General features: G+C 43.7%; 1 protein-coding gene across 6 annotated transcripts in view; it reads right to left on the minus strand.

Annotated features, from left to right (window-relative positions):
• Nucleotides 1–721: 721 nt before the first annotated feature.
• Nucleotides 722–13,406, minus strand: part of Sap130 (Sin3A associated protein 130) — a 78,859-nt gene continuing 66,174 nt past the window's right edge. For 3 of the 6 annotated variants that reach the window (XM_055625512.1, XM_055625510.1, XM_055625508.1), the window contains 5 exons: nucleotides 9,393–9,641; nucleotides 9,163–9,288; nucleotides 4,238–4,341; nucleotides 2,741–2,854; nucleotides 722–1,612 (listed from right to left, as the gene is read on the minus strand). In XM_055625512.1, coding sequence (XP_055481487.1) covers nucleotides 1,454–1,612; nucleotides 2,741–2,854; nucleotides 4,238–4,341; nucleotides 9,163–9,288; nucleotides 9,393–9,641 — 752 coding nt within the window. In that variant the 3' untranslated portion in view covers nucleotides 722–1,453. Of the gene's footprint in view, nucleotides 1,613–2,740; nucleotides 2,855–4,237; nucleotides 4,342–9,162; nucleotides 9,289–9,392; nucleotides 9,645–13,406 lie in introns of all 6 variants that reach the window. The other 3 variants (XM_055625511.1, XM_055625509.1, XM_055625507.1) reach the window with 1 other exon arrangement.

The following is a 13,406-nucleotide window of genomic DNA, read 5'->3' on the forward strand; positions in this document are numbered from 1 at the left end:
CCAAGTTGTGGCCATTCTGGTCTACAGGTTCTAAGACAACCAGAACTACACAGAGAAACACTGTCTTGAAAAACCAAAATTAAAAAATAAAAAACAAATTGAACAAATTGTAATAAATGATAACAATAAATAAAAATTAAAAAAGGAGAAAAAACAAAATAAAATGACGTGCAGGATGAAACAGAAGATGGCCGATGTGACACGACCCTGATCTCCTGTTTACACCTGCATGCCCATAGGCAAGTGTGTGAACACACACACAATCGTGCATGTCTCTTTCCCTAAGAAGTCAATAAATACAGTAAAGAAATCAAGACTGCGTATACCACACAGACTACTCCACAGTGCTGTGAAGAAACTCTGCTCACCGGGGCTCCATCGACAGCACGGCAGCCTTACTCCCCTAGTTTTGAACAACCTAGATTAGGCTTATTAGCATTATTGTTTCTCTGTAGCCGAGGTTGGCCTCAAACGCAGATCCACCTGCCTCTGCCTCCCCAGTGCTGGGATTAGCGGTGTGTGATATCAATGCCCAGTTTTATACCAGGCTCATTTAAGTTAATACAAACAAAAGCGAAGAGACTTTCCCACTAAATACGCTGTCAGGTTACTTCGGGATGAGTGAAGCTCGACGTGAAACCACACTGTAGCCAAGCCGACTGAGCGCTGTAGAGCAGCAGAGTGAAAACTCAGATATGCACGTTACAAAGAGGCAAACAACTCATCTACAAAAACCTCTTCTAGTCCTTTATTAACCTTTGGAGATGCGTGGTACATATGATTAACAGCATCACACCAGCAGGGCAGTACAGATAACTGAAAATGTACTCCAGAACAGGATCCCAGGATAGTTTAGTGTTGTCTGCTCTCAACCTCAACAAGAATCCAGCTCTGACAGGCAGGACAGACAATGTGACAGTATCACTTGGAAATGGTTCTTTTGAAGATAAAGGACAAGAAGTATCTCTGGAACCCTTCTATGTGAGACGTGGCAGCTCTCTGTGCTGCGGCACCACTGTAGATTTGTAGATTTGGGCATTGGATGGTCAAACAGAACTGACTGGGGTGAGAAGAGGTTTATGTTTAGTCTAGAGAGAGAACAGATTGTCCAAGTGGATACTTTCAGTCCAGGCTCAGTTCAGGCTTTGCAGGAATCCACCAGATAAATACAGTCTATGGACTGAAAGACTGAAAACTCAGCTGGCCGTCTGTGTCACTGAGTATCTGGAGTCTCTGAAGACAGAGGTGTAATAGGCATGTGGCCGGAGGAAGGAGGGTGCCATGTCAGTCCGGTTCTGATCCTTCTGTGCCACCAGACCTGCTTCCTCAAGTGACTGAAGGAAACAGTCCTGCATCTCATTGTGCCACTGTGAAAATAGCCAAAGCCCTCTCCCCCTCCCCCAGCACCATCATTCTTCATAAATTCTGTTTCCAAGTCCTGATTCTTCTGGGTCTACACCTTTTCCTTTCGCTTCAATTTTGACACTTTCTTGACAGTCCCATTCTTGTTGAGGAGCTTCAGGACCCGATCTTTGTGATCCAAAACCTTAAGCATAGAGTCTCTGGCCTCACTGATTTGGTCCATCACTAGTTTACACCTCTGCATGTTTCCCTGGGACAGAAAAAGGCACATCATTACCTCGAGGTCACGGAGATGAAACACCTTTTAGAGGACTTTGCTCAGGACAGAGGCCTTCCACAGAGAACAAGGCTGACTACACATGCTTTGCGTGCTCGGCCAGGGCGGGCCCTACTAGAAGTAATTTGTTAGACCCTATTGCTGCACGACTTGGTAAAAGGCCAAAGGGAGATGAAGCCAGAAGTGCACTTTCTTCTTGCTGGCTAGGCCCGAAGGTGTTGGGAGAATTGTTACCAATAGTCAGTTGCTTAAGTCTTACTCATTTCGTGGCCCCTGCATGCAACAATGACAACTGACCAGGCAAAATGAGCTTAGTGATGCCATAGTGGCAAGTCTGTGATGGGGCAAAGAACTGCTTCCCACTGGATTTGCGCTGGCTCCGCAGGAGGGAATCCACTCTGGTACTGTAAACCTGACTGGCAGCCTGTGGCTGGGGACGTCATAGGCTCACATATTTTTGTAAACGCACCTCTATGCTTCTAATAACGAAACTCAAGAGGTCACCAGGAAATAAAAAGATATTAACGTAGAAAGGATACTAATTGGGAAGAAGGGACTAGTGGGAGGGAGACAAAAAATAACAAAGAAAAAAAAAGTGGCTGGAGAGAGTGCTCAGGAGCTGTGAGTTGCCTGCTGTTCGTTATGAGGAACCGAATTTGGGTCCCAGTCATGTCAGGTGGATCACAACTGTTTGTAAGTCCAGTCCAAGGGGTCCATCACCCTGCATACGTGTGGCCTATATATACACACACACATATGTATATTTATATGTATTTACACACACACCCCCCTAAAAAATAAAGTAAATTTAAAAAATGGCCAAGCGCCGCATAATAATATACACTGAAGCAAACAAGAGACACTCCTGTAGTGGGAAAGGGTATGGTAGAGTTTGGACAGAGGAAAAGGAAGACAGAAATGTTGTAATTAAAACACAATTTCAAAAAAAAAAAAAAAAAAAGTCAGTAAATAAAATGTCTGTGGCTGGAGAGGTCAGAGGCTTATTGGTAAGAGTACATTAAAAAAAAAAAAAAAAAAAAAAAAAGGAAAGGATGCTTTCATGACCAAGTGGGCACTAAGAAGGTTGAGGACTCGTCAAACCTGTATTAGTTCATTTATTCGATGCAGATCATCATCAGTTGCTGCTTTTTTCTTTGGGATAATCCCTTCCTGGAGGTTGGTAAGTCTTTCATAAACGTCATGTTCTAGATTTGTCTGCAACACACAAGAGGGAAACACTGACTTCAGAGACACCTTTCTGTGTCAGTCTCAAGAAAAAGAAGCCACCTGGAACACTGTGAGCTGCTGTAAAAGTGTTCTGGTGATAAAGACCCTTGCTTGCAAGGACTAAGGCATTAATATTAACAAGTGATAATGGCATGAGCCAATAACTACTTTACATGATGTTACATTTTGCCACAGTTCATAGTCCTTCAAATACTACACTGAATCCATAATTCTCCTAAACATAACTATCACTTTTACAGAAATATAATTTTATCTTAACTTAACCCTAGACAAAATACAATGGTGTTTAAAACAAAACAGAACAGTTTTATGTACGTCAGGCTGACCTCAAATGCCCCATGCAGCCAAGCATGACATGTGCCATTACATCCAGTTTGTAGAATGCTGGGGATCAGACTCAAGCCTTTGTGTATGCTAGGCATGTACCCTATCAAGTGAGCTATACTGGGCCTTTTTCTTTAGATAGGACCTTGCTAGGCAGCTCAGGCTAGCTTCTAACACAAAAGCCCTTCTACCTCAGCCTCACAAATAAAGACTATGATTCTAGCTGTGTGCCACCATATAGTGTTTTAGTAGAAAACGGTCCCGTTTTCCTTTGTTTAGATGGTGAGATTTTTGTTGCAGGGTTGTAGGAATGGGGAGTTAGGTAAGATCTACCACTAGATAGATGACGAAGTGTGATGTAGTTCACATTCATGCATATATTCAGCAGCCAGAGGAGGAGGGCACAGTGAGCCATACAGGGCCAATACAGGCTGCGCTCAGGAAGAGAATGACTGAGCGGGGGCTGTGGGAGGCAGGCTCTGTCGAGAGGACTCCTGCCTGTCTCTAAAGATGGATGGCTCAGGTCTCTGGTCACTGAGGCCTGTTGCTTGTTGAGAAGCAAACTGTGTGGTGGCGCATGTTGAGGGGTGCTGCTTGGCTATCAAACCTTCTTTGAGGAAGCAAAGTGGTAGGGAGAAGAGTCTCATGGGAGGGTCTCTTAAGGCTCCCCTCATTTCAAATGCCCTCACAGGACATAACATTCACCTTTAGCTCCTGGTCTTACACTACAGCACTGGACAGGTGGCTCAGTGAGTAAAGGCTCTTGATCCCAAGCATCATAATCTGACTCACATGGTAGGAGAGAACCCACTCCCAAGAGCTGACTCACCTCTAGTAAGTAAACAAACAAACAATCACAATCACCACACAGTAGGTAACACTAGCTTTCCCTGTGGGATCACGGACCTTCATCACACTGCTTTAGGCAGCTCTGGGGCTCGCGCCCTGGGCCTGTGGTAGGCCAGGCTGGCTACCCATTGGGCTACCTCTTTGGCATGACGCAACAACGGAGAGAACTGCACCTACCAGTTGCAGTAACTGGGCAGCACAGAGGTGGACTTTCCAGCCTTGGGCACGGCAGGACACTCCTTTCTGATTAGCTATTTCCTGTAGCATAGCTTTCTTCTCCTCTGGAACCACATACAGATAAAAATAAGTACATTTCATATGTTACAAAAGCAAAACCATTTGGGCTCAAGCAGCAATATCCAGTCAGCATTTCTTTCCTCAAATATCTTTATGTAAATCTCCTGCATTTGAATTAGGGAGAACAGGGGTCAACCTCACGTTTCTCCCTCCCGAGTGCTGGGATCACAGGGGGAACCACTCTGCCAGCTTTTCCGTATTTTCATTTGTTGCACAAGAAAGCTCTTGAGACACGCTATGCTGACAGGGTGAGCTAACAGGATAGTTAGCTACTATGGGAATCTCTTAGTGGAGAAAAGACCTTCTGGGAAACAGCCTTGTTGCAAATGTGGGACTTATGTGAAGGTGGAGGGCTGGACCAGAAGTTCAGAAAGCTCTTTGGAGTCTTATAACTTAAGTAATTCCCTAGTGGGGACTGTATTTCTAGTTTGAGAGAAGAGAGAAATGATTTGGATATAGAGTAACTGGGCTGCACAGAGGTAGTTTCTTGACTTGAGCATAAGGAGACATTCCTTTCTGATTAGTTGTTTCCCATAGTATGGTATTCTCTACAACCATATGTAAAGAAACATAGCTATAAATAAATGTTATCACCAAGACTGGGAGGCACAGATGAGGTTTGAGGGATAGCTGTAAAAAGGTGAGGTTAGTCTTAAGTACTCTGCAATAGGCTTTCTATATGCAGTGTAGTGTCAGGGGGAAGGTGTTGGAGTGGGCTATCATCAGGGTGTGGCAGAGTTCCGTATTGTACTTTCAGCTGGGAGGTTAACCTACTCCGTTCTAAAAACTGTATTCATTAAAAAATTGTTTAATTGGCAAACATCAAAACATCACTGTCCCTCAGCAGGATTGAGATGCTGTGTAGAAAAGGCTGACCTTGAACTCTTGATCCTCCTGCCTGTCCTCAGATTACAGATGTGTGCTGCTCTGCCTGCTTTTATGTGGTGCCAGAACTGAACCTAGGCATTCTTGTGGGCTGGGCAAGTATTCTACCAGCTGAGCTATATCTTCAACCCAGAAGGGTCCAGGACTTCCTAGAAGCCAGGATGGCTTCCAGTTCACAAACTTTTTTTTTCTTTAAGATTTATTTTATTTATAATTTATGCAGTATCCTGCCTACATGTGTGCCTGTATGCCACAAGAGGGCACCAGACTTCATTATAGATAGTTATGAGCCACCATGTGGGTGCTGGGAATTGAACTCAGGACCTTTGGAAGAGCAGCCACTGCTCTTAACCTCTAAGCCATCTCTTCAGCTCCCAGTTCACAATCTTTCTCAGCTTCTGTGCACTGGCATTACAGGCATGTGTCATCATGCCTTGTCCTTTCACATGTACTGGTGCATACCTGTAATCCCAATACTTGAAAGGGGGAGGCAGAAGGATCCCAAGTTCAAGGCTGGCCTGGGATATGTAGCAAGGCGGTGTTTCAAACAGTAGAAGTTTAGTTATTATCCAGGGCCCTGGACATACTATACAATTAACCTAATCTGCATCACCAACACAGCTGGTATGGAGGCATTTCTCAGCAGGTGTATTCAATGTAAACCAAAGAACTGCAGGGAGAGTGTGAGAGCAGAGATTATGGAGTATTGTGAGCAGATGGGCTGCGGAGGGGGGAGGGTATTCTCCCGAGTGACAGAAGGAATGATATAGTGGGTATGATACATTCAAGTTAAAAGTATTAGAGTTGTTCACAGTTGGCAATGGTGATCTTCCTCCAGGGCTCCCACAGTGTTCATGTCTTTTTTTTACTTTTCTAAAGACTGCGTTTGCCATCCAGCCACACAGTTTTGGTGTGCAGATTAAAGACTGAAAATCATTGTGCCTGGTGCAGTTTTTGCCATGGACAATGTGCCAGGACCTGCATGCTCAGGATGAGGTTCTCACCCTCACATCTCTCCCTGTGGATGGACCACCCTGGCACGTAAGTCCTGCAAAACTTCAGTGAAAGGAGAAACCCTTACATCCAAATTGTTTTTCTCCAGTGCTTAGAGCATCAAAGTTTTCTGCTGTCTTTGGCACTCTGTCTGAAATGGCTCAAAGAAGATGCAGGCCAAAGGTCCCTGTGTCAAAGAACAAGAACACAGTGGGGTTGACCAAGGCTGTCAGAAGTGCTATCAGTGGACAGCGGTGTGCAAAACCTTGTTTTATTGATTTTTTTTTCTAGTTTTCTTATTTTTAATTTCACTTATCTTCACTATTTTCTTCTTTTTACTTCTTTTGAGATTAATGTTTTTAAGATCAAGTCATGAGATAAAATCTTGATTATCTTGTCTATTTTTTTCTTGAAAAATTTTTAAAAAGTCAGGTGTAACAGCACACACTTCAATCACAACAACAGCAGGCAAATCTCTGTGAGGTCAAGAACAGCTTGAACTACACCATGAGCTGCAGGCTAGCCACAGGTATACAGTGAGACCCTGTATAAACGAACATACAGACACCCAGCAGAAAGTCTCCCACTCAGTGTTGTGTTTACCTGGTGCTGGGGACTGACCCTGGGCCTTGTGTATACTAGGCCGTCTTCTACCAAGTAAGTTATATCCTCAGTCCTTAGACTTGTATGTCACATGATTTATTTCCTGCGCCATTCTCCACACTCGTCCGGTTCGCTTCCCTATGGGTATACTTTTCCAGTATTCTGTCCTGATTTATTTATATATGAATTGGAAGCTCTGGCCAAGCAGTTGAAAGTTTAGTAGTAAAGAGGTGTGGTGAATGTAGTTTATCCCAAATAGAGACATTAAGGAAAGCCAGTCATCTGTAAAGGTGCTTTCCACTGGATAGATTTAAAAAGGAAGACTCCATCAGCAGCAAGCCTTGGCTTATCAGGGGTTAAAACGTTCCCAGGTTCATCTTCAAACATTTACAGCTGTAGAATTCTTGTGGTATGTATGAGCAGGTACTTCTTTCCTCTAATGATCGATACTCTGGTCTCTTGAGAATTTCACAGTAAAATTGGCCTTATGAGTGTGGGTCTCACATTCACATACCAACAACATTTAAAAAGAAAAACCTTGCGTCTGTACTGAGAATGTACAGTCTTATATTTTTTCTTGTCACTAGTTCCTAAATAATACAGTTTATCAATTCTGTTTACATTTTTCTTAGGGTTTGAATATGAAATATTCCCTATAGACTCATGTCTGCTTGTATTCTAAGACAGGGTCTCGTGTAACTTAGGCTAGCCTCCAATGTAATGAATCCCTCTGTCGCACCTCTTAACCACTGGGACCGCAGGCGTGACTACCTATACTACATGGGGTTCTGTGCACTGCGGGAAACTGATCCCAGTGTCAAGTATGGGCTACACACGCTCTGCAGTGCTCAGCTCTCAGGCTCATGTGTTCAAACACTTGGTCGCCAGCCAGTGGCACTGTTTTTGGGACATCGTGGAACCTTACAGATGTATCAGACTATGGCATGTATGGTACGTCAGCTATGCATGTGACTGGACACAAACTTAACACAAACTTACTTAAAACACTTGTAAAAAATAATTTTTTTTTTTTACACCACTGATCTTTGATATAAATCTGTAAGTTGTTCAAATCAGACTCATGGTCGGGCCAAGAAAACTCTAAGTTTCCAAGCTGAATTTATGAAAACATGGAACAATGTGATCAAATTTTTGGAAATGCATGGTTCTCCATCTATTTGTTATACTGGAGAGGAGTGATACTTAAAAGACCACCAAGTAGTAATAGTTTCAATTAAATATAGGCATATTAGGCGCCATACTAGGGTTGGAGAGATGGCTCGGTGTTTGCGAGCAATGGCTGTTTTTCCAGAGGACCAAGGTTCAGTTCCCAGCATCGACCTGGTAACTTACAACTGCTTGTAACTCCAGTTTCAGGGCATCTGACACCCCCCTCCATAGACACATGTGAAGGCAAAACACCAATGCACATAAAAAAAAAATCATTACAAAAATGTCTTACTATCTCTGAGGAGGAGTGGCTATACATTGATTAAATAAACAAGTTAATGAAAAAATGTCATACTAAAGTTCAACAACATAGCAAAATAACAAGAGTTTACCCTGGAGCATTTTTTCTTTATAATTTATTCTTACTTTCTGTTTATGTACCACATGTGTTTCTGGTGTGCACAGAAGCCAAAGGAAGGTACTATGAGTCACCATGTAGGTGCGAAGAACTAAACCGGGGTCCTTTTTGTTTTGTTTTTTGAGACAGATTATTTTAGCATTATAGCATTCTATGTAACAACTGTGGCTGTCCTGGAACTCAGACTCACAGAATCCACCTGCCTCTGCCTCCCTAGCGCTAGGATTACAGCATATGCCACCATGCCTGGCTGCAATTAGTGCTCTTAACCATTGAGTCATCTCTCCAGCCTCACTGCTAGGTCATTCTAAGAGTTTCACATATGTGTTTACTGAAAAATATTTTGGAAAAAAATTCCTGTAATGTATGTAACTATTTTAGCATTGTAGAAGCAACAATGTACTTTGTAAACTGCAATACAAATACAGGCTCTCCTACTTGTCTGGCGCTCATTCGAGGAGAGGGGGGAAGAGCCGAGGAGGTTAATGTACTAGTACTTGGAGAGTTGTTAACACATAGAATTTAAAAAATTAAGACTGTTCCTTATCTATTTTACTGGGATTCCAGTACACACACAGCTTTTGGGGGACAAAGACTAACTTTTTATTACTATACTCAACTGGATTTTGCATATTCTTGTTGGAAATTAGAGAACTGTGATTTTGGATACTTTTTGTCGTGATTACACTAGAGCTTACATGTTACACTATAACATGATGTTTCTGAGGAAACTAACCTTTGACCCGGACGTCACTGTACCTCTGAAAGTGGTGGTAAGCAGCTTTCCAGGGGTTCCGATAGTGACGAAGCAAAGTAATGGGAGGTCTTGGTCGCACTGGGACGTACCTCACACCCTCCTCATCTATTCGAAAGAGAAAACCAGGAGACATTATGGCCCGGATGTGCTGAGACTGGCCTCTGGCTTAGGTGGAAGAGCCAGGAGGCGGCCAGCCTAAGTGGTCTTACCGATATACTCTTTGGGAGGAGACTTCCGCTTCTCGGCCTTTACCAGAAGACTTTTGGCAGTGGACTTCTCATCGTCTGTACTGTTTGTCTCCATCATATCCCCTTCTTCCGTGGAGATCACGTGCTGCTGCTTACGAGGCTTTTTCCTTGGGGAGGCACCAGGTGGGAGGTCACTTGCAGGCATGGACAGGTTACTTGCCAGCAAAGCAAGAGATGGAGACACAGTGTTGGTAGCCAGAGGAGGGACTGCTGCTGGGGATGAAGTACACACCAATGAGCACCACTGGACGGTTCACTCAGTTCCCAGACTAATAATCAGGAAGATGGCCGGGAGCTAACAAGCACAGAGGCTTCTTCCGGGCCTGACAGTACGTCACTTATTCTGAGTGCGGCAGGAGCTGGGATCTGCTTCCTACTGTCCACTGTGCACGCTGTGCAGACAAACTGCCTTTGGAGTGAGAAAGCCAACACTAGTCTGAACTAGAATGGATCATATAGTCTAGGGCTCACAAATTGCAACCTCTGTTACTCAGTTCTAATGGCCACATCCTATACCACTATCCCTAATATCTACAACCTGCCGCACATCTATCTTAATCGCTAGCATTTAACACTATAGTTTGAGAAATTTCCTCTGAGGCTGGCTTCCAGAGGGCCTCAGACCTCACGAGGAGCACCTGCCTAGTCCTCCTCCCAAGACAGGGTCTAGTGTGATCTTCTCATTGCCAGCATTAAGGTTTACACTTGCCTCCTTTTTTTTTTTTTTTAAGCCTCATCTTGCTTCATCTCACTCGGCAAAACCATAAGAAGTCTACCTGCCCTTCCGTGCCAGGTATACTAAAAGCCAACCCCTCTGGGAGGATTAGTTCACATTTTCTACCTCCTTCTCTCTCTATCTCTTCTTCGCTATAAGAAGGAAAGACTATAAAATCCCAATTTTCTATCTCCTGTTTGCACTGTGACCATACCTTCTCTCTTTTTCTCTTCTGGATTTATAAACCCTACCTGGCCTTTCCTTGAGTTGAGAACCTTTCTTGGCATAGGCCATCTCTCTACCCCCAGAAAATAAAAAGACTCATAAAATAAAAACCCTTCGATTCTCCGCAGCCTCAAAAATATCATTAGGACAAAGCCATTTATTCCTGCAAACTATTAAAAGACTAATTTATTTTTTCTTTTTAAAAGAGAAGCTGGCACTACACACAGTGAGCCACCTGAGCAGGTATCTCTTTGCCCCCAAAGAATAATTTCTTCCATTCATACGTTTATCACCAGTAGTATCTCTTTTTTTTAAAAAAAGAGATTTACTTATTTATTATGTATACAGTGTTCTGTCTGTCTGTAGACCTGCATGGCAGAAGAGGGTACCAGACCTCATTATAGATGGTTGTGAGCCATCATGTTTTTGCTGGGAACTGAACTCATGACCTTTGGAAGAGCAGCCAGTGCTCTTAACCTCTGAGCCATCTCTCTAGCCCCAGCAGTAGTAATCTTACTCTGTATTCTGGCTTGCTTCATTGTTTTCCTTTTAGGCACTGTTGCTATGGTGCATAGTCAATGAAATACAACTTTACGTTGTTTTCCTTTAATTTACTTCACCATTGGATTCCTTCTTAAAACTTTTCTTTGGTGTTTTCTCACATATCCATTCATTCGTCTCTCTCTTTTTAACATATATAAACACATAATATGTATGTATTAATGTTTATGATATGTGTGTGTATATAACATATATATATATCCCAATACACACACATACCAGGGTGCTTTTGTGTAGCCCTGGCTGGCTTATAAGTCACTATATAGACCAGGCTAGCTCAAACTCAAGAGAGCCTCCTGAGTGCTGGGATTACGGGTGTGTAGGCAAATAAGTTAAAGAAAATGGATCTTAGCATGGGGTGGTCGCACACGCCTTTAATCCCAGCACTTGGGAGGCAGAGGCAGGCGAGATCTCAGTGAGGTCTAGGACCACACAATGAGATCCCATCTGGGAGGCAGAGCTAAAACCCAAACTAAACCAAACCTGGTTTAACTCCCTGGATCAAGGGTTTTTACCTTCTTAGCTCTTATCCCATCTAAGGCACACCCCAGAAACCACCCTATAATCATCAGGTTCCTTGGCAGCCTTCTGACATTTAACTTCAGCATCTAGTACATTAAAGTTATGGTAAAGGCACTTAAGCGTGACACTCTCTTAATGGAATCTTACACCCACACCTGGGTACAGCATACAACCTTTTTTTTTCTTTCTAAGTAATTTTCTGTTAATCTGATATGTAAGACTATGTTAAAATCTTTTAATAAACGCCAATCCATTTCACTAAAAAAAAAAAAAAAAAAAAGTCTTATTGTTATAAATCTGAAGGCAGAAAAATATGCATAAGGCCAACAGAAAAATGCTATGCCAGTATCTCAGGAATTGCCCAATCCAACCCCCTGCAGGTTCCAAAGTATAAACTCATCGGGAAGGTTTTGCTTTTAGCACAAAGGCCCCTTAGTACCTCCCTGCTGCCAGGCTTTGCTTCACCCTCAGGCATCCAGGCATCCTGAGGCTGCTATAACCAGGCCCCAACAAGTCACTGTGGTGGATATGCTACTCAAGAACGTATTTTGTCTTGCAATTCTGCGTTGTCGCTCTGCTTCATGGCCAAAAGTCTCAACCACTTCCTCCACTCCACCTTCCTGTCAGGATTTACTGCCAGATATCAGCAGAAAGAAATGAGGTCAGGAGACCCTTTACCACTTTGTTCATTAAAACAGAACAACTGAGAATGAAGGCATGGCGCAGAGGCAGAATGCTTGCCTAGCACATACATTCTAGGCCTTGAAGTTAATTCTTGGCCCCAGAAAATTCAAAACTTCCCTCTTGATAATCATTCCTTTCCCTACTGCACTGCCCAGAGCACCTCCAGTGTGTCCTGGTTCTAGCCAACTCTCATCTCTCGCTTCACCAACTGCTCCCCAGCCCCTGCTGGGCAGCTGAACTGGAAGCTCCTGTAAACCCCAGTTTTACAACATAAAACAAATTGTCTTAATAAAACTTAACTGACACTTTTGAAACATTTTTCAAACCCTGGCCTGCTTCTGGTGTGATGTAATTGTTGTTTCTGGATTTGTAAGCCCTACCTGGCCTTTCCTTGAGTTGAGAGCCCTTTCTGACATGAGTCAGCTTTCTCCCCCAGCAAAGACTCCGAATCCGACCTTCATTGAGTGGCATTCTGTCTTGAGTAGAAACAATATTTGGGGGCCCCAGTAAATTTCTGCTTGCAAGGGGCTCAGGCTTTCCCGGAGTTTCCCCTCCTCAGGAGACTGTGATAGCTGAGCTGCTCCCTGGAATGTCCCAAAGCCCCGTGGCTCTCCTACCCGGGCTAGAGTCCTGGAAAGACTGCTGTTTCCCATCATCAAAACTGCTCCAGGCCTTCTGGTCCTCCTACGACAGTGCTTCTCAACCTTCCTAACACCGTGACCCTCTGATACAAGGTCCTCATGCTGTGGTTGACTCCTTGCCCCACCATAAAATTGTTTTGTTGCTACTTGGTAACTGTAATTTTGCTATTGTTGTGGGCTAGGAGGTAAGCTTTAATAGTTTTTCTGGGTTCAGGAGCACCAGCGGAGCTGCATTGTGTGCAGGCTAGAGGAAATCAGTCCTTTCCCTTCTTTTCGTGTGCTGAGACCCCAGGATTCCTGGCAGTCTTGCCAGCTGCTGAGTTCAGGTCCCCACCTCAGAGTGGCCGAAGGGTGTGCTGGAGGATCCTTTACCTGTACTGCTTGGGTGGGGCCTGGAGACAGAAGCCATGTGGGTTCTTCCTACTGAATTCCAAGCCTGCCTCCTCTCACTGAGATAGGACATTCTCTCTGTTCTTGGGATCACTGTGCCCTGTGCCTGTGGTCTGCCTTTGTTTCTGTTCCACCAAGCCTGGATACTCTTGTCTTTGTTTACAAAGTAAAATAAACAAACAAAAACAAAAGTCAAAACACACAAACATCCACTTCAGACCCAAGCATAATGTTCTC

Source organism: Psammomys obesus, unplaced genomic scaffold (assembly GCF_907164565.1).
Source record: "Psammomys obesus unplaced genomic scaffold, mPsaObe1.curated_primary_1811, whole genome shotgun sequence".
Lineage (NCBI taxonomy): Eukaryota > Metazoa > Chordata > Mammalia > Rodentia > Muridae > Psammomys > Psammomys obesus.